Source organism: Eretmochelys imbricata, chromosome 3, assembly GCF_965152235.1.
Source record: "Eretmochelys imbricata isolate rEreImb1 chromosome 3, rEreImb1.hap1, whole genome shotgun sequence".
In the NCBI taxonomy this organism is placed as follows: Eukaryota; Metazoa; Chordata; order Testudines; family Cheloniidae; genus Eretmochelys; species Eretmochelys imbricata.
In genome coordinates, this window is record NC_135574.1 from 66,337,406 (window position 1) to 66,358,401 (window position 20,996).

Here is a 20,996-nt window from a genome sequence, read left to right on the forward strand (position 1 = left end):
ATCAGCTGAACTCTATTCTTTTAAAAATGTAAAATGTAAGAGAATTTTTTAAACAAAAAAGTGAATTACATTAACAGAAGGGAACTTGTTGCCTCAGGGGTTTAGTAATATGCTTTGGAGCTTTGCACTTTTATCACCAATCTAAATGCAATTCACATTGCTGATTGTTTGGCTGATAAAGGCAACAGTGTTCACGTAACATACTTAAGACTTCTGCAAGGCATTTGACTTGTACAGCATGACATTTTGATTAAAAAACTAGAATGATACAAAATTAAAAAGAGAGACATAATGTAGTTGAAAAAAGAAAAGGAGTACTTTTGGCACCTTAGAGACTAACCAATTTATTTGAGCATAAGCTTTCGTGAGCTACAGCTCACTTCATCCTGTAGCTCATGAAAGCTTATGCTCAAATAAATTGGTTAGTCTCTAAGGTGCCACAAGTACTCCTTTTCTTTTTGCGAATACAGACTAACACGGCTGTTACTCTGAAACCTGTCATAATGTAGTTGAGTTAATATCTTTTAAAGGACCAACTTCTGCTGGTGGAAGATACAAGCTTTTGAGCTACACGGAGCTCTTCTTTAGGACAACAGAAGTTGTTCCAGCAAAAGATATCACCTCACCTACCTTGTCTCCCTCATATCCTGGGACCACACAGCTACAACAACACTGCAAACAAAATAAATGGATTAAAAACTGGCTAACTGACAGGTCTCAAAATGTAACTGTAAATGGGAAAGAAGAACCACAAAAATGATGAAAGGATTGGAAAATATGTCTTATAGTGAGAGACTCCAGGAGCTCAATCTATTTAGCTTAACAAAGAGAAGGTTAAGGGGTGACTTGATCATAGTTTACATACTGATCAAATATTTGATAATGTGTCTCTTCAACCTATGAGACAAAGGTATAGCAAGGCCCAATGGCTGAAACTAAACAAATTCACACAGGAAATAAGGCATATGTTTTTAACACTGATGGTAGTTAACCATTGGAATAACTTGCCAAGAGTTGTGGTGGATTCTCCATCACTGGCAATTTTTAAATCAAGATTGGATGTTTTTTTCAAAAGAGTTGCTCTAGTTAAACAGGAGTTATTCTGGGGAATTTCTATGGCTCATGTTATGCAGGAGGTCAAACTAGATGATGACAATGGTCCCTTCTCACCTTAGAATCTATGAAAGTCCTTATCTGATGGCTCTTCGGTGGCCTATATGAAATGAGCTGGTGGTCTGAGGCCAGTTTCCATCAGCCAGATGTTCAGTTCATTCACTGGCACATTTGGCTGTCTCAATAGAGAAGCCAAAGGCTGAATGTGTTTGGAACCACATGTGTTTTCCCTTCCCTACAGGGGATGTCTTCAGGGCAGAACTGATGCGTGCTGTTGAGGCAGGGCTGCTACTCTTTCTGTGCTGAGTCCACAGATAAAAGAAAGACTGCTGTCGCCAGGGCTGTCACGGTAACACCTTCTGTTAGAACAAATTCAATGTGAAGACAAGACTGTGGCCACTCTGAGGTTTGGAAGAAGACTATTTGAAATATATTGGATGTATAATTTTTAAGTATACACTGCAATAGTGAAACAGAAAAAAAGTAGAAGATGACTATTTGGAAACCTCTGATGTTGATGCTGAATATCTGTCTGCTTAGTCTGTTATTGACCTGAAAGTTTCCAGGCCTTTGGCATTTGTCTGCTGATGGCCCTGCCTCAGATACTAGGGAACATTTAGGAACTGACACAACCTTCAATATGCCTTGAGAAGAGACAGTCAGACTTTCTACTTTGAGAAATGGAACAGCTGCTGCAGAACACAAGTCACCAACACTACTCGTGCTTGAGCAATAAAGAGGATCCTTCCACAAAGACACACATGGTGAACACAAGTCTGACTTCTATCAATTCGATCTAAAATAGTCACAGAAGATTGTTGGGGGTTAACAAATAGTGGAATATTATTTTCAAAGCTTTCACACGGAGGCCTGGGGGGAACCAATAACAAATATGCTAAACTCATGAAATGTTGCAAGAAGGCAAAGATATCAGCAAGGTAAATCTGTTCATCCTTCTTTTGGTTTAAAGGCTAATCTATGAAATCACTACAGGATTGGTCACGAGTCTAGCAATTGTATGGGTTGTGAGAGTAAAAATGGAGGTTTGCAGAGACTTTTTTGTATTATAATTATTTACAAGCAAGTTAATATTTAATATAACATCAGGGAGAACAAACTCATTATACTCTTTTAAAGCATGATCCAACTCCCTTTCAAGTTACTGGAACACTCCCATTCACTTCAGTGGGAGCTGGATCAGCTCACTAATCAGAAAAAATGGAACAGAGCAGTTAGTTGTTTATACATGGATACAGACATGGTATAAATAAAATCCCATGGTCCTGATTCTATTCTAGCTGCATTGACCTCAACAGTTACTCCTGATTTACACCCGTGCTAGAGAAGAATCAGGCATCAGAACTTTATGCCTTCTCAACTCCTTAAACACACTGCAGTAAGTAAATCCTGCAGAAAATCTGCTGAACTTGTACATACAGTGACTTCTAAAATAAAGTCTATGGCTGCCAAAAACTGTATAAGAAATCAGAAATAACATACAGCATGGCAGGTGTTTTAGTGTAATAAAGCCATGCCTTAGGTACATTAGGAAGCATGAGAATGATGTAGTTCCAGACCCTGAGAATTATTACAATATAGAATGTGACGTTCTACAATTCCTACCCTGTATTTCAAACAGATTTTTTTAAAATTAATTTGCTCCCTTCACCACATTAAGGCCACCATCTTGGAATTCCCTCTGAGGAGGAAATCTCCACTTCTCAGTATGAAACTTCAAAAGGTTTTAGTCTTAAAATGCTCTTTGAGCAAATGTGGCTGTGTTCATGCCCCACCATCACCTAAACTAAAACGTGTCAATGTGAACAGTTTACAACCTGCAGGCCCTAAAAAGTAGGCCTAGCTTGTGAGTGAAGGAAGCAACTTCATTAGCTCAGCCAGCAAAGGGTTTGACATACAGTGTGTGCATTTCACAGACATTTCTTCTTCTTAGCATATGCGCAATGTGCCTCAGATAGCAAGTGACTAGGACCCTTCACTGAATTTGGTCCGCTGCTTGGATCCTTAACTTCCCTGGCCCAGGCTGGGTACTCACAGGGAGTGCAACATAAACGCTGCTCCATGCCCCCCACAAACATTCCTTGAAGCAGAGGGCAGTGGTTAGTGGGAAACACACCAAAGGGAGTGGATGAGATTTTCAGAAGTGCCCTGGTGACACAGGAATACAAGTCCCATCGACTTTCAATAGGGCTTGTGTTCCTAAGTCACTTAGGCACTTCTGAAAAACCCATCCTGCATGTTTTATAATACGCAACAATCAAAGGATAATTTTTGAAGTACGGCACAGCTTTTGAAGCAGTTAGGAATCCGTCCTGCAATGACAGAAAGAGAGCAACCAGGAGCAAGTTTCTTCAGCTGCATTCAAGACCATAAAACCTTCAAATATGGCCACAGACTTGCTTACATCACACAAGAATATCCAGGATGGTGGCTGTGATCTGCCAAACAAATTCCTGCTTGTGCTGCTAAATTCACACTGAATGTAATAGAAACAGCAGTGACTATGGACACTCCTAGCATTGGCTTTCGGCTGCCTTCTCATACCAGATTTCAGCTTCAACTGGCTTGTGTTCAAGATGAGGAATATACTCCCCAACACAGAGATATACTTACTTTTTATCCCTTTTTAATTCTCCACTAGGCCAAAAAATTTACTTGAAAATATATTTGGTAGTTTTTCTACTTCAAGATTTTTCAAGGTGTCAGGTTGGGCCTTTCCCCAACAATAGCAATAATTAGCTTAGCCAACGATCATGTTTTAAGGTTGGTTATATTTTTTAAGAGGTTTTTGCCTTTCCTCTGAAAAGTGCCAGAAATATGGGCTTTCTGCTTCATGCTGTGGTTCCTCTCTTTGTTTTTGTTTTTAATATGTTACCTCTTCTGTCTTGATTTTCAATGGGAAAGTCAATAACAAAGGAATGAATAGTGTTGCCGGCACCCAGTGCCGAGAGGCTGAACAACAGCTTGAGTGGTTCGTTACCCAGTGTGTTACACCCAATAATCACAACGGGGTGGAGAAGCAGAAAAGTTTATTTGAAGCTTCAAATAGGTACAGGGAGATTTGAATCTCAAATCCTGTACCCAAAGCAGGAAGTTACACAGGCTTTTATACATCCTTTTTCCCAGCATACTTATCCAATAGCAAGCTGCCCTAAGTATCCATATAGCCAGCCAATCCAGTTCCCAGCTAGTTCCCTGGTTCTATGTATCATTTGTTAAACTATACATAAAGCTGCTTTATTCAGCATTGTTCTTCCATATCTGCCCTGTGTGGCCTTGCTTAGTTTCAGGCAGTCTGACCCTGCAGCATATTGTTGCAGATCCTCAGCATAACTGCTGTGTGTGCCTCCAGGCGGGGGGGCCAAGGACACTTGGGCCTAGTACGCAGAGCTGCTGCGAGTGCCTCCAGGCGGGAGGGGGGGCCAAGGGCACCTGGGCCTAGTGCGAGGGGGCTTCATCGACACTCGTGGTCTTCCATCCCCTCGAGTTACCTAGTGGCCATGCCCCAGTGTCCCCAACAAATAGCAGGGAAGGAGGCACAGCCCATACTATGCACTAATCAGGAGGCATTTCTCAATTCTATCAATCCCATCCTCTAGTTTCTCTAGAAGATTCAATTTTCTCTGGTTCTGAATCTCTGTGGGGAGCAGAAATACAGCCTTAGTCAGCATATCAATTACCCAGCATAGCAAGTGACCATCATCAGAAAACAAAACTGAAATACTTCATGAAAATCCCGAGTTTGCTCAGCTGCAGCTTATCTCTAGGTTAATGAGGGGAGTGAGTGGGTGTCAGAGGAAGAGAACAGTACTCGACATTTCAGCTGGGTGACAAGGAGAGGAGTGAGGGGCATACTAGTTAAATTATCTGAACTACCTTTCTGATGGTCATTTGAACAAGGTGCCTTTTGGTCATGGCTGACCTAGATCCTGATCCTGCAAACAGTTACATGCATGCTTCACTTTGTGCACCTGTTGCCCCATTAAAGTCAATGGGACTATTCACATGCATAAAGTTAACTGTTTGCAGGCCCTAGTTTTTCATTACAGTTTTCATCCCCTCCCTTTCACTCAGTTTGGAGACTAGTGCCCAGCCCCTTTCTGAAGTACATAAGTCACACAACACAAACAAAATAGTCTTTACAGTCATTTAAAAACAGGCAATGCTTTTTCTAAATAACTTTTAGAAATCCTCTCTGTAAGGAGGAAAACACTCCTGTGATAAATTAATGGGGAATATTCTGAAGAAGCTAATTTTGTAATAATGTGACAGGAAATGCAAAATGTCTCCTGAAAATAAAGTTCACATGCAAGCTAAGATTCTCTGACTTAAAGATGATGATGCAAGTGATATATTTAGATATTTACTACCAGCTTCTGTTTGAATAAATTCTCTCTAAATGCAAACTAATGAGATGTTTTTACAATGAGCAGCTATGCTCTTGTCTTTGAAAAACAGACAAAGAGGGTTGCAGTCCCATTTAGTTGATTGGTGTTACCTGCCTGTGCACTGACCATTTGGTTGCAGTCTCATTCTATGTGAAAGGGGATGGTTTATTCCATGCTAATGCTGGGATTGTGTGTCATCAGAGCTGGCAACGCTGGGGCATTAATTGACATCATGTATCAGGTTAGGTTAATAATCTGCATCTTGGTTCTGCTTGAGCAGATCTGAATGCCTGGGGGGTAGAGATCAGTGATGAAAAGAAAGTCTCGAGGGAAAGGATTAGATACTGGATGGTCAATGGGATGTACAGATTTAATGCTCATCTTTGTTATTAATCACAGGCTACACCTGGAAGGCAGCACTGTTTAGAGAGTGGGGTCAGTAAATCTGACCCTCCCAAGGATGCCTACAGCAATCAAAGCAACTTTGGATGGCATAACAACAGACACCAGCAACCTCGAAGGGACATTACCAGAATGGGAGAAAAACAGCAGGGATGTGCAGATACCTTCTTGTTTTAGCAAGATTCCCCAAGAGCCTGGAAAGAATTTTCCTCACACCAAACAAGTTGGGACTTACCTGGTGGGCAAAATGATCAACAAAGGTTCCTTTGCCAAGGTGATGGAGGGACTACACATCCCCACAGGGGAGAAGGTAAACTCATAATGGAGTAAATTTAACTAATAATTGCCACTAATCTCACTGCATCCTATGAGATTAGTGCAATTAGGAATTCAGATGATTGTTTTTAATCCCACAAACCACAGTCACTCAGTGAACTACCACCCTATGTCTTAAAACTGAACCTGTCTGGCTTCAGAAATAGTTTACTGTTCACTTAAAAGCCAGTCATACATGTGAATGTAAATTTGTATAATTGTTTTCATGTAGATGGAACTGGACATTGAGCTAGTTCTGACAGCAAAGCCATCATCTGTTGAAAGAGGAAAAGGATAGTGGCATAATTACAACCTCAAATCTATTTTCTCCAGTAATCCTGCCTGAGTTAACTAGTATCCTGTATTTGATCCTTAAAGCTATGGAGAAATGCTTATTGAAACTACCCACTGCAACAGCAATATCTTAGGTGACAGGATGTAGTTAGTTAATATATATTTTCCCCAGCTAAAATACAAAAATATGTGCCACAAGTCTTCTTTATGGAGCTGTATGATGTACTATTAAATTTGTATTTGTTGTCTACTTTATTTTTGAATGGCTCTAAACAACATGTGATATTTATTTATTTATGACATTTAGTTTTATTCTGTTTGAATAATCTTCTAAAGGGACTGATCCAAGGCAGCTAATGCCAAAGGGAGTCTTTCTTTTGCCTTTGGTGGGTTTTGGATCAGGCCCTAAGGCAGCATGTTAGAAAAAGAACACATTGGCCACTTTCCAGTATACAGTTCATTTAAAGGAAAATATTTATTTTTTGTCTTTAGGTGTGTTTTACATGCGCACCTTACCTACTATAATCAGTGGGCTATACGGAGATACAGATATAGATATGATGTGGATATCAGATGGCAGATTTTGACTCTTGAGGGAGACAGAAAGCTTATGCTTCACTCTGGAAATGCATCCTGTCTGCATCATCAAATTGTCATGATCAGTCTAAATAATCAGGAGTTCACTAAAGTAAACTTATTCCCCAAGCATTTTGAAAATAGATCTATGCTGCTCAAGTTGAAATGGGTGTTGCCAATTTGCATATATTCTACAATTTAGGTAGCCATAAAAGTCATTGACAAGAAAAAAGCCAAGCAGGATTCCTACGTTTTAAAAAATATGAAGCGGGAGCCCCGGATACACCAGATGATTAAGCATCCTAATATTGTTCAGCTATATGAGACTTTGGAGACTGAAAAATCCTATTACATGGTGATGGAACTATGCCTAGGTGGAGACCTCATGGACAGAATCTGTGACAAAAAGAAACTGGAAGAAAGGGAAGTAAGGGAATATACCAGGCAGATCATGTCTGCAGTTGAACATCTGCATCGCCATGGGATTGTCCACAGGTAGGGTTCTTTCCCCCCTTTCAAATAAAAGTGAAAAAATCAATAATTCCAGTATGGGTAGTATTTTTCTTTATGGAAATTATTTATTTCACCTGCCCTAATGATAATGATAATGTCAACTCCAGAGAAGATCAACATTTTTCAATTTTTCATCTCAATATTTTCACACAATCCCTACCCCCATTTTTTCAATCCTTTCTAATAAAGTGTTTATGATAAGTGGAGAATTCCAGGGCCAGGGCAGAGGACGAATTTTATAATGTAGGTTAAGGAACTAACTTGAAAGTTTGGTTATTTTGGTTATTTTGGAATTAATTTGGGTCAAAGTGTTATCACACCAAATAAAAATAACTCAATATATTTTTAAACACTGGTTTAGTTGTGATAAGATCCATTGTGACTTAATCTGACCTGAGTAAGGGGCAGCAGATTATTGTGTTGTCTGCAAGGCAGACCAGGGAACAAATTGCGACTCAGAGTCACAGTTCATTTTCTTGTTCCCCACTTGCTCCAGGGAGCAAGCAGTGGGACATTGCTCTAGAATAGTGACAGATTGTTTACCTTTCCATGCTGTCTTAGCAAAGCTCATTGATGAGTTGTGGAATCAAAGTCAAGGCTCTACCTATGTGTCATCCACTTTCATGGATAGGGAGCCATTCTACGGAGGCTGCTCTCCTACCCCAGGCTGTGAATCATGGGGTGTGTAGAGGGCACAATGGACTGAGAGCATGCATTATGCCTCCTTCCCGCCTTGTGCAGTGATCTTTCACGTTTTCTGTATTTTTGTAAATAATTTGTAATTTATTATAGCTTTAAATAATAATAAAAGCACCCATATATAAAGCTCTAGCCACCCTCACACTTAATCATACTTATAGTAACTTAACAATAGCCAGCAAGCAGTATTAAATATTCATCTAGCAGGTAGTACATTAACTCTCTTCCAAGTGCTTTGTGTGGAGTGTTCTGCTTTCTGGTAATCCAACAGTAAATATCTGCCTGTATCCGTGGCTTTGTACCAATCTTTTTGCTCAAATACTAAAGAATTAACTGAATAAAATTACAAAATAAAAACATGACTTAGATATTATAAGAAGTAAAGTGTCCTAACAGAAACCTCACCGACTATCCCAGCCTGACCTCACTGCCTTTGTGGGTTCCTAGCTAATCTATTTTAGGGTTTTTCTTTAGTGCCCACCAACATAGAGTTGGATTTAGATTATTGTTCAAGAACTCAAATAGCTCAGCTTATTATTAATCAAAGATTTAATTAATCAAAGATAGAGCTGCACGGTACAGACAGGCAATACATACCAATCTGGGTTGCAACTCCATAGCTCGAATCGGTTCCACCGAATATCAGCTCCCTTCAGGGTATACTTATACACAGGTTGCTAATAACAATAAAGAAAATTCACCAGTTAGCACAAATTTTTCATCATTTTTCTTATCTGATTTTCATACCTATTTTTCAGGGTATGCAGAACTTCATGACCAATTAGCAGAGGTGCTGGAACAATTTTTATAGTAGGGGTGCTGATGATGGAAACCATGTATTTGTTATTACTCCTTCAAGCCAGGGGGTGCAGCAGCATTCCCACCACACCTAGTTCCCCCACCGCTACCGATTGGTCTAGCATCTTATCTAGTCAAAGAACACCTTTACCAATTATTTCTAAAATCTTATCTAGATTTTAATAATTTTGAAGGTCACCAAGACTTTGTACCAGTTATCCCAATTATCTTAGCACACTGTTCATATTACACATTATTTCTCCATGCACAGACAGAGGTTACACACAATTCACTATAAGCTTGGCATGAGTGCAAAGCATGCTGGCAGTTTGGTTCGTAGTTAGCATAAGTGCTTTGAATACAAAGCCTTCTAAATATATGTGTGATATTAGCTAACAATCCCAACAACAGTGTTTAAATTCTTCCCATGAGAACATCCCCCAGTTGTATGTAATGGGAAGGGACATTGTTTGTTTTCTTCCCCTGCTTTCCTTCTTCCCCATTAATGTGATTTTGTTGGGAAGGCTTTGTCATAGAGACATTTTGCAGCACACCCTGAAAGTAGTCAGATGCTGACTAGTCTCAGCTCCTCTGGAAGTTCTTTCCATAGGCAAACCTGTGGATTGAAAACAATTTACCTCTGCCTCTCCTATGTTTTGTCAGCTGCATTGTCCCAGAGGAAGACAGTTGCCTTGCTGAGTCACAGGTATAGAAATAGTCACTGATACAGTTGGCTCCTGACCTGCTGAAATTGAAATTCAGGACTAAGGCTTTGAACTCATAACACAAGCAGATTCAGAGCTACTGGAGGGATTGGATCACAGAGCTGATGAATTCGCAGAACCTGTCCTGTTGAAGTGCTGGATTGCTGCATTCTGAATGGAGCCTCTGAATTGTTTCTGCTTTCAGCTCCAGATACAGTGCTTTAACACTAATGCATTGAAATTTTATGGAAGTCTGGCAATTACAGCTGATTGGAAATTTTCTAACAGAACTAGGGCACTCGTGAAATTGACATTCTTGTCCTTTCATGACTGATATTCAGTGAATGACAACAATGTCAATTTCAAATTTCATTTCAGGAACACCATATTTTGGTTTTCTGAAACAAAATTTTTCAGGGTCACTGGTTCACTAGAAAATTTTGGTAAATTTACTTTATTTTTAAAGTGGAATGAAAGCAAAATCATAAATACCCAAAGCCCTGAGTTTCAGCCATGCCCTACTGGACATGACAGATCACTGTGGACAAATCCTCATCTGAGAAGAATGGGCAACGTTTCCTAGCAAATTGGGCTTTGAAAAAGGAATTTTTCATCACTGATGCTGCTTGGTTTTCTAGCCCAAGTACTGAGTTGATCAGGACCCCAGGGCTTCCTTTGCATCACTTTAATGAAAGGAGGAGGTTGGGAGCAGATATCTTTGATGGAAGAGGTGGACAGTGACCTAGCTTGTCCTTCAAAGAGTTTCCTCCTTTGTACCAATAACCAACTCAGATTTGAGCCTGCTGCTCTTCATCCAAGTGCTGACCTCTTCAAGGCAGCCCTTGTGATGGTGTTGGTTGCTTCTGTGGAGAAGAGGCTATACAGCTGAATGTCAGTGCGCTATTGGCCATGGAGTCAGAGGTGTCCCTCTACCGCTCTATCTTATGGAGATATTGAAGGGAGTGGTAGGGACAGAGCAGATCCCTGTGGAATTCTGCAGGTGAGTTTTGAGTAAGGAGGAGCAGGTGCCAAACCACCCTCTGGGTCCTATTAGAGAGGAATGGCTAGAGCCATCATATGCCTGCACAGTCTACTCCAGTTACAAAAGGCTCATCAGTACATTGTGGTCAATTGTGTCAGTAGCTGCAGAAAACCCAAATAGTGTTAGCATTGGAGATGAAACCCCTATCTGTTGCTACGAGGTCATCTTTTAGTGCTCCTAAGGTCACCTCCATGCTATATCCTGGTTTTAAACTTGACTGCAAAGTAGCCATGACATTGGCACAAGTCACATGTTGGAGCTTGGTTATCAATTGTTTTACCTAGGAATGGCACTAGGACACCCTTGACTTAACTCTATAATATACCTTGGGACAAATAACATTTTCTATTGAGTTTGTCACATATTTAACTAAATATTGATCCATTTCTTGACCACTTCTAGTATTAAAATAAGGAATATTGATCATCAGGAATCCTTTTCCCTATTTTGATTGTTATTTTGCTTTCCCTTATCTCTAATATTTCTATTGTGCATCTGAATCAGCACTTCACTCATAACTTTCCTGAGACCTATAAACAATGAGTATGCACACATATAAAACCACACAAAACACTGGATTAATCTCAAGATATTTGCATTACTACCCTGTGCAACTGCTATAGTATTATATAATTCCCCACCCTGCCCCATTCTCTCCTCCCAGTCTCCATCCCTCCTTAAGTCTTGTCTCAACTTGAGTCCTTAGCTGCCTCCAGTAAGTGCTGGTTGCAACTGAGGGGAGGCATTTCAAAGGAGCTGCTTGTTCTCCATCCCACTTCTGCCATCCCTGACCCCAGCATACTTTAGGACAGCCGAGTACTGCTCTAAACTACACCAGCTTGCAATGGTGTCCAAGGATCTCTTATGCCAGCAGGGATCACAGGAGCATAAGAGGCTCTGGACATGCTCCCAATATCAAGATTACACCGGCTGAGGATTCCCCTGTGCTATGGAAAACCCTTGGCTACCCCTTTTGGGCAACTTTCAAGCCATTTGGCACCACCAGAGCGGAAGCCAGGTTCTAGTTCTTAGGTTTTTTGTCAGGATATCAAACATTCCCATAATAAGCACGTGTTCAGCTAAGCCAGTTTATAGTATCTCACCTAGAATTTTGACCTAGTAATCACTGTTTGCTATAAGGAGTTGACTTTGGCTAATCCTGTCTATGTGAACATTATTGCAAGGATGGTTCCATCTACAGTGTCCCTATTTCTGCCTTTCTTTGACCCGACTATTCTCCTTCACACGTAAACAGAGCTCACTTCTCAATTTACCTCCTTTCTTTTATACTTCCTGAACACAATTAAATTACTCACATCAAAAGCACCTGCAATATAATCACCTCTTTAATGCAACAGAGAAAATATACTCAATTCTCCATAAACTTGAAGTGCAAATCTGAATGTTCTATACTCAAAGTATATTTTTGCAAAGATATAAAAAGACAAAAACTGAAGTAATGCAACAGGAAAATCAACAGCTATATTTTAGACATTTTCCTTGAAGTTTTGAAGCCCTGAAGAATTGCTATGCAGTGATTTAGTAAATAGTGTACCACTATAGTATGCAAAATAATAATTAAATGGTATTGACTTAACCCAAAGATATTAACAGAATAGATGATTTTTAAAATGAGTATTCATTAAAAATATTCAGTAAGATATTCAGTAATTTCATGAAAGTTTCCATTCTACTAACTGAAACTGCAGGATCCTGTTATAATTGTGCATTCTGAGCTGTGTGGTACTACCGTTATTGTACTGAAACTTTTGTTTAAAAATGTCTGCTAAGAATTAGCATATAAATGTTAAGTTTCAAAATACATCTTAAAGTTTGCTTTCTGTCTTGATTTGCCTAGGGATCTGAAAATTGAGAATTTTCTTCTGGATGAAAACAACAACATCAAAATCGTTGGTAGGTGCATGTCATCCATAAAAAAACATAGAAGGTTGATGATTCTGGTTACTGGCCTTGATAGTCATAGAAAGCTACATGAACTGTCAACTATTGATTAAACTACAAACTTTGTGGGTGAGTTGGTGATTGGAACAATCTTTGCCCAAGTGTGCCTTTACACTGTATTTGTGAATTTATTCAATTTATTTTTAAAATACGCAGAGAAGAGTATTTTTGCATAGGATTCAGTTTTCTTTTGTTGTGTGTTGTAGGGGCAAGAAACAATTTAAGAATTATAGATCTCTTATGTGGAAAAGCAGAGGTGAATTACAGACACAAGCAAATAAACTTTATACTAAACTGATACAACTCCAAAGGCTTCTATGGACTAATGCCCTCAATCGGACCCCTTATCATTAAACCTTTTGAAAAGAAAACTGTTTCTGTCACTAACTGAAGTTTTGCTAGAGTGCTAAAAATTGAGGCAAACTACTGTTAAATTGGGGAAATTAGCACCAAGCAGTTAACACAGCTCAGAAAGGCATTTATTTATTTTACAGAAACCTCATAGAATTCTGCAGACAAAATTGCCTTTGCGTAGCACAGGTTTCCTACACTTTTGAAAGCTTAACTCCCATCAGAAAAAGGAAACCAAACAGGCACATCTGGCCCACCCAAAGCTAGTCCTTCACAACCCTCTTTCCTGCCTACCCATGCTACATAGCTCTTCAGAATACAACACTTCCACTCCTTTCTTATGTGGTTTGATAAGCAGTGCAATAGATAACAATGCTGACATTTAATGTTTCATCCTTTGACCTGAGCCAGCACCCATTGAAATGACTGGGACAGTTAATACTCAGAGCTATTGTTTTAGGCTCATTAAGAACTCGGGCTCATTAAGACATTGTTTCATCAGTTACACTTGGGCCACATTGTCAAGATTTTCTTTCCATATATAACAGCTAGAGATTTACTTTTTTAAAAAAGCAAAAGTCAAAACACTGGACAACAACTGAGAGGCCCCCTCTTGGCAAGAACTTCACACACACCGCTGTTGTCAGGATCCTGAATAAAGGTAGGCAGGATTAGTGGCAGGAGCTTTGGATTCCAGAACTGAAGTCAGGGGTCAGAGCCATATCAGGGTCAAGAGTCAAGCCATAGCTATGCCAGTATAGTCTCCGTAGCATAGAGGTACCTTTACACTAGCATAGCTATACTTGGCTTTTATTGAGATAAAATTAAACTGATCCAAAAGGCTATGTGGACTCTTATTTCGACTTTAAGCATGGGTTATTTAGGTTTAGTTAAATCTGTTCCTAATTGTAAAGAATGTGGGCGAAATCTGTATTTATTTTATAGCTGTTAGATATATATCATTGTGGGTTTGGTGATTATTGTGTTGCCAGCTAAAAAAATAGCTAACAGTTAAATCAGTCTTAGGTGTGCATACTCGGTTACTAGACCATGTACATGCTTGCGCATGTTCCCTATACCCATGCCGAGTGTCCACATATACTGTGCTGAACACGGATATAACGCTGCATACACACATCCACACTGCCGCAGTTGTTATGCAACATTAGCACTACCATTTCATGGGTGGTATCACAGGATTCTATGCATCAGAAGGAGATGCTCTAGGAACCACTTTGCTGTGTGTTGTTGCTACTATCCCAGCCGTTCACACATTTGCCAGTGGTGGTTCCTGCTCACCATTCTCTCCTGCCAAACTGGGTGGAAGACATGCATCAATGGAATGATGACGTGGTTCTACTCCTGCTCCTTAGTGCAGGACAAATGTTTATGGCGAGATGCCAGATGGACTTTGGGCAGAACTTTCTAACATGACAAAGATGGCTGACCTTGAGGGTCAATGACAATCCAGTTTGGCTCCCATGGAACAGATACAGTGAATGCTACAGTATGCTACGGTATTGCTACAGTATGCCAATGGGTTGGCCATCCCTTCTGATACAATGTAATCCAACCAACAGCACAGTTGGTTGGATTACATTGTTTTGGAAACAATGGGATGACCTGGAATTCAGAATTTCCAAATGACAACAGACCTTTACGGAGCTGTGTGAGAAGCTTGCACCAAACCTCCAGCACCAGAACACTCAATAAAGGGAAGCCATAACAGGTGACTACTGCCCTACAGAAGCTGGCAACACCAGACAGCTAATGGTCAATTGCAAACCACTCTGGGGATTGGAAAGTCCACTGCTGGAGTTGTGGTTCTGCAAGTTTGCGAGGCAACTAATACTGTGATTTACCCACGGGTGGCTACCGTAAGCAAAGTTCCAAACATAATCCCTGGATTTCAAAAGATGGACTTTCCAAACTGTACAGGGGCCATTGATGGCACCCACATCCCAATACTTTGCCCATCAAAAAGGATGAGTATGTGAACCAAAAATTATTCACTCATTCTGTAAGGCTTAGTAGTCCACAAAGACATATGCATGAATACCAACGTGTGAAACATGGGAAAGATTCATGACACCAAGGTGTTCAGGTGATTGATATTGAACTTGAAGGGGGAAGATGGGACTTTATTCCCCAGAAGCCATATGGTTCTCCATGCTATGTCTGTGCCAACTGTTATTTTGGGGGAACCACGCATACCAGCTCCTAACTTGCCTCATGAAACCATATCCCAACATGAAGTATGGTTCCATGGAAAAAGGGAATTCAATTACAAAATCAGTAGATCCAGAATAGTTGTGAGGTGCACATTTGGTAGGCTGAAATCTTGTTGGCACTGTCTACACAGCTGACTGGATGCCAATGTGGCCAAAACTGTTCACCTAATCGTCAGCTGTTGCACATTCCATGTTTGTGAAGATAAAAGGGAGCGCTTCCATCCCGAGTGGGCACAGGACAAGTCTGGTTTACAAATTCAGTACAGGCAGCTGGATCCCACACACATGCATACCAGTCCTGGTTTCCAGTGGGCAAGGGAATCAGGGATGCCAGATGTGCACAAATTTTGGCACAGCAGGGAAACAGAGGATGACATTTGCCTGTGCCAAGGGACAACTTCACACCCTGTACAGCTGCTGTAAAAAACACGAGGGACCATTGGCACATACTTGTGGGGCTTCATAGCTTTGTGCGGGTTTTTGTTCCCCTGTAGTTGATGGCCATTAGACATTCATTTCTGTGACTATTCACCCATTGCAGGCAATTATAACAGGCATCTCAACTGGATTAACACCTTAGGACTGGGTTTGCGCTGTGAAGGGTGGCAGTTGTAATGCAGTCATTGTGCAATGCTGTTGTCTTAAATGTTCATACTTGTTTACAGACCTGTTATCAGGAGCGCGCAATCGCTTAAGGATCTTATCAACATTTTTTTAAGAGTGGCTGTCATGGAGCACTAATCCCAAGGTTAAAATGGATCAAGATGCGGGGGCGGGGGGGGAGGATTTAATCATTGGATAGTGGCAGATGCCTGTGTTGTTACTTTAATTGTTTTTCATTTTTCAGCCTGTGACCTAAGCCATAAAGATGTTTATCTATCCCATCTCTGTGTTCTGAGTTCTGCTGCTTTTACAACTAGCGGTGCTTTCTCTAAGCACTTAACAACACATTTTCCACATCCCTCCTGAGGACCCTTGGGACTTCAGATATTTCTTAATCTGAAGGTGAGGGGTAGGGATGGACAGAAAACTGTTTGCAGTATGATGGCACCAGACAGTTACACCTTTCCAGTTCATGTGCTGTGAATTGCAGGGCCCAGTCTCAAATCTGAAAACATTGTATGCTCATCATATTTAGGAAGTGGAGCCCACATACGTGTCAAGGAAATTATAACATTGATTCAAAGTACTATAGAATGTGTAATTGAAATATTTTTAAAGGAAATGGAAACCAATAAAACATAATGGGACTGAAACCAGGTACAACGGGCAAATGTTAATGTCTCTGCACCTGTCTCCTTGCCCTCCTCCTCCCCTGACAGGCAGGGAACAACTGGGGAAAATTGCTCTTGGGGACAAACAGGGATGTCTCCTGTGTATGGTTGGGGGCTGGGCACTTGATGGGCTTCAGAGATTCCTGCAGGCTCTTCATTCCCTTCCTGGATGCTCAGGAGGGTTCCCTTGCAAGAGGTTTTCAGTTCCAGTGGAAGGTGTGGTCTCAGAAGTCCTGCAGGCTCCTTCCAGTAACTCGCGGGGAGGAGTCCTCTGCCTCAGCAGCATGCTGGATGGCAGCCAGAGGAGGAGGTGGTTGTGGTGGCAGCAGTACATAGACAGGTATAGTGGCCACGGCAGCAGGTGCACCCTGAACATGTTTGGCCACCAGGTCTATCAGCCTCTCCGTAAGGGAATGCTGCCTTTTCTTTTGGATGTGCTCCCATACCTAAGGTGTGCCTCCTGCTCCATGAATCAGTTATCAGTACCTCTTTCTGCTGAAGAGCCTGATCCTCCCATGCCCTGAGGAACTCCCGTTGTTCCTGATTCCTCCCGTCCATTCCAATGAGCAGCTCCTCCAAGGTCCTTCTCTGTCTGCCTCTGCTGTCTCTGGGCACTGCTCCTGCTGGTTAGCAGACTGGTTTCCTTCTTGGGAACCACAGGTCCTGCCATTCAAAGACAAGTGCAGCATTATACATTTTTCTCCCTTGGAGGAAGGCAAGAAATCCCCCCACATAACATAACTTTGCTGTAGAAGGCCACAATTTTTATACTTTTCAGCATTCCAGGAATGTGACTATCCTTGATTCTCAGACTTTTGCAGCCCATGAGAAAGGAGAAGAGGCTACTAATGGTAAGAAACATGTAGTCATGTTTTTAAAAAATTTTAAATTTTCATAGTGTCTCAAGGGGAGGAGGGGAAGAGGGGCAGTTCCTTCCAGGAGCTATGTTACCAGTTTGCAATTTCTTCTTTAAAGGCTGGCTAACATTTGAAGAACACTGCAGTTTTCAAGGTACCAGAATAGAAGAGGGGTGGCTTTCCAGTCCTGTGGGGGAGATCCAGTAATCTATGCCAAAGAGATGTTTCTGCTGATGGTCATCCCTCTACTTACTGCTGAATGGAGGGGTTTAGTCAGCTATGAAGGTAGACCAAGCAGATTTGCACTGCTGTTGAATGTCAAGACCCAGCTGGAGTTTCTGCTACACCAGACGTTTCCTGAAATATGCTTACAGGACTAGGAGGCACTTCACTGGAAATTGACTATATACTCAGCTAGCATACAGAGTTTCCATGCAATACGAGATGTGAACCATGGAAACTGCCCATGCACTCCACTCATCTCACCCCCAGCATCATCGGAAAATCTTTCCCATGTCTGCCTAGCAATGGTGAAAGGGCTAATGGGGGAAAGAAACACACCACAACCTTATTTCCTTCCCTACCACTTCTGATCAGCACCACAAGACCCTCACCTTTTCACAGCAAAGGGACACCACACTGTGTTTATGCAACCACTAGACCCCACCCCACACTTCCTTCTCACACCTGTTTCCCTTGGCTTGTGCAGCACGGTTCTGTGTGGAGAGAGGCCCAAAACCAGGGACAAGAATGAGAAAATTCTGTAATCTTCCAAGGAACAAAAGAAGGCTTTGACTAACTTCCTCAGACAAGCAAAGTGTTTCCTTCCTCTTGCTGGACCTAACCCCTCTCCAGCTCTACCCACCCACTGTTCTGTGTGGCTCCAATTTGTAAGGGGATGATAAGATTGGGAAAACAAGGGTTGAAGCGCTGAAACTGTATAATCTTCCAAGGGACAAAAGACAACGGTTACTAACTTTAGACAAACAACTATATGTTCTTTACCAGGACCTTTCCACCTGTCCACTCCCTTCCTCCAGTCTACATGACACCAGGCCCATCACTGCCTGATTGTTGTCCAAGAAACGCACAGACACAGGGGCACAATGATTGTACATTAATAATCTGTTTTATAGCATCTGCCAATTGCTTTAGTAGTTAATCAGAAATCAATAAAATCATTGATTTATAGCTGTGTCTTGCTCAGGACCATTTAAGGGTTGAAGTGGAGGATGGTCTGGGCTTAAAATCAGGAATGTAGCACCAGAGGAAGAGGGAATATTGCTAGGCAGGGTGGGGATCCATTGTAAGTTACCAGCCTTGGGTTCTGGTTCCTGCTTCTGCTTGGAGTTCTCCTTGAGTTGTCAGGGGGCCTTCCGCCTCCAGGTAGAGGTCCAGAATCACATGCTCTTCATCCTCTGGGGTTTCTCCAGAGTCCCTGCTGCCTCCTCACTCTGGCCCTCATCAGCATCCTATCAGACAATGAGACCAATGGGGTTGAGGAGCAGGGGTCATAAGCCACTTCAAGGTCTATAGTAGGAGCCCTTGACAGCACATGGGCCAGCTCTTCGTAGCCCTCCAGGAATGACTGTTTAAGTCTTTTGACCTTCTGCACAGGAGCCTCAAGTGGTTTGCCGGCATGGGGCTGGTGTCTGTTCAATGCTCACCTTCCCTAGCCTCCATGACACTTCCCAGTACAGGCATATGTTCCTGTCACTCCAGGCAAAGTTGTGGAGGACAGTGTGCTCAGACCACACATTGATCAGCACCTGGGTGTGGTCAACAGGCCTAGCAGCTGCTCTTGGAGCAGGATCCATGTTCCCTTTTTCAGATCAAAACAGTGCAGCAGAAAACTGTTCTGATGTCGTCAGTGCACCTCAGTACTGTTGGTGAAAACAGGGGGACAGGGACTTTTTTAGGCTGGTAAGGGTCAGGCAGAAAAGGGTTCATTATATTATGGAAACAGGGATGGAGGACTATCGAAACTGGAGACCTGGTACATGCCCTTTGCCCCCGTCCACACTGCATATGGGTCTGGGTCCATGCCACAGCCCAAGGCATGTGCTAGCTTACTCGCCCTGTACTCACCTTCAGACAAGTTTCTGGAGTTTAGATGTGCACAACAGGGGGTTAGAGCACAGCCACATGTGTGGACACTTGTGCAGTCGCTAGTGTAGATAAAGCCTTAGTTAACTTTGGCATGCAGAAACCAAACTCAATGGTTGTAGATAGCCCCAATGGCTGGTACTCAACCAGACAATATAGGAGTTCATTCCTTTGGAATTTACTTCCCCTCATGTGGAATCAGGTATCTGGCTTATCCTGTGGATGGGAAGCAGTAAGACCCTGTCTTGTGCCCTCAGGGAGATTCAGATGGGAATTCTTAAACAAAGAGCTTTAAAATGGTTATAAACAGCCCCTCTGAGCACATAGGGGAAAAAGTGTCTGCAGAGGAGCAGGCTGTCACTTAGCCCTGGGGGAATGGGTGTGGTGACGTGCCCAGGCTTATTGGGTCTACCCATTTGAGAGGTATGCCAAGTTTAGAGAAGAAAACAGAGAAAAGTTTAGGCTTTCATTGTTTTGCTATTTCTTCCCTGTTCTGTTCTTATGGATAGATCAAAACAAAGTATTATTTAACAATCTGGTCTTGAACACTACATGTTTATACAGGTCCCAGACTCCTCGAGGGAAGTTGACAGCAGGCCATTTGGGCCTGCTGAGATAATAGAGTGTTAAACAGGGGTAGTATGACCTGGAGTTCCACTGTAAGAGTGGGCTGAATTGTGAAAATCAACCCTGAGAGACGTACAGACCCGTTGCTTTGAAAGGGTGTTGACGGGAGACAGGGGAGGGAGAGGCATCAAAGGTACAGCTCACCCTGGAACCATCACACTAATCCACTTTAACTAAAGTGAAATAGGCCACTTAGACTGAACTAAGATTGCCCACAGTCTTTGGCATCCATTTAACTAGATTGGTTTAAATTCATATTCTAACTTAAGGAAGTTGCAGTGGTATAAGTGCACAAGCCCTAAGTGCAGAATGTTTATTCTATTTACAGATTTCGAGCACATTCAGCAATCAGTGCAATACTGTATTCTAAGAACAAAGTTACAATATTAATTATAAATGCTAAAAAATAAATAAAGGAAACTGGGAATAATACCTAGTCACCTCCTTCATAACATTGCTTGTTTCAGTGTTTTGGTTTTTTGTACCTTTTTCCCTGTCTTTGGCCAAATGTTAAGGATAAATAAGTCCCAGAGGAGACTACAAATTCTTTGTTTTTGTGAATCCGGCAGATTTTGGACTGAGCAATACTATGAAGTTTGAGGGTCTCTCTCAGGAGCTGTTGAACACCCAGTGTGGAAGCCCAGCCTATGCTGCCCCAGAACTCCTAGCTCATAAGAAATATGGCCCAAAGGTGGATGTCTGGTCCATGTAAGTAGATTTATAAAA

The 20,996-nt window shown here is 41.7% G+C and overlaps 1 protein-coding gene across 1 annotated transcript in view; it reads left to right on the forward strand.

Annotated features, from left to right (window-relative positions):
* The first annotated feature begins 5,979 nt into the window (after positions 1-5,979).
* LOC144262368 (serine/threonine-protein kinase MARK1-like) overlaps positions 5,980-20,996 on the forward strand; it is a 42,764-nt gene continuing 27,747 nt past the window's right edge. The window contains exons 1-4 of the mRNA XM_077812129.1: positions 5,980-6,231; positions 7,309-7,601; positions 12,721-12,776; positions 20,840-20,978. Coding sequence (XP_077668255.1) covers positions 5,980-6,231; positions 7,309-7,601; positions 12,721-12,776; positions 20,840-20,978 — 740 coding nt within the window. The remainder of the gene's footprint in view (positions 6,232-7,308; positions 7,602-12,720; positions 12,777-20,839; positions 20,979-20,996) is intronic.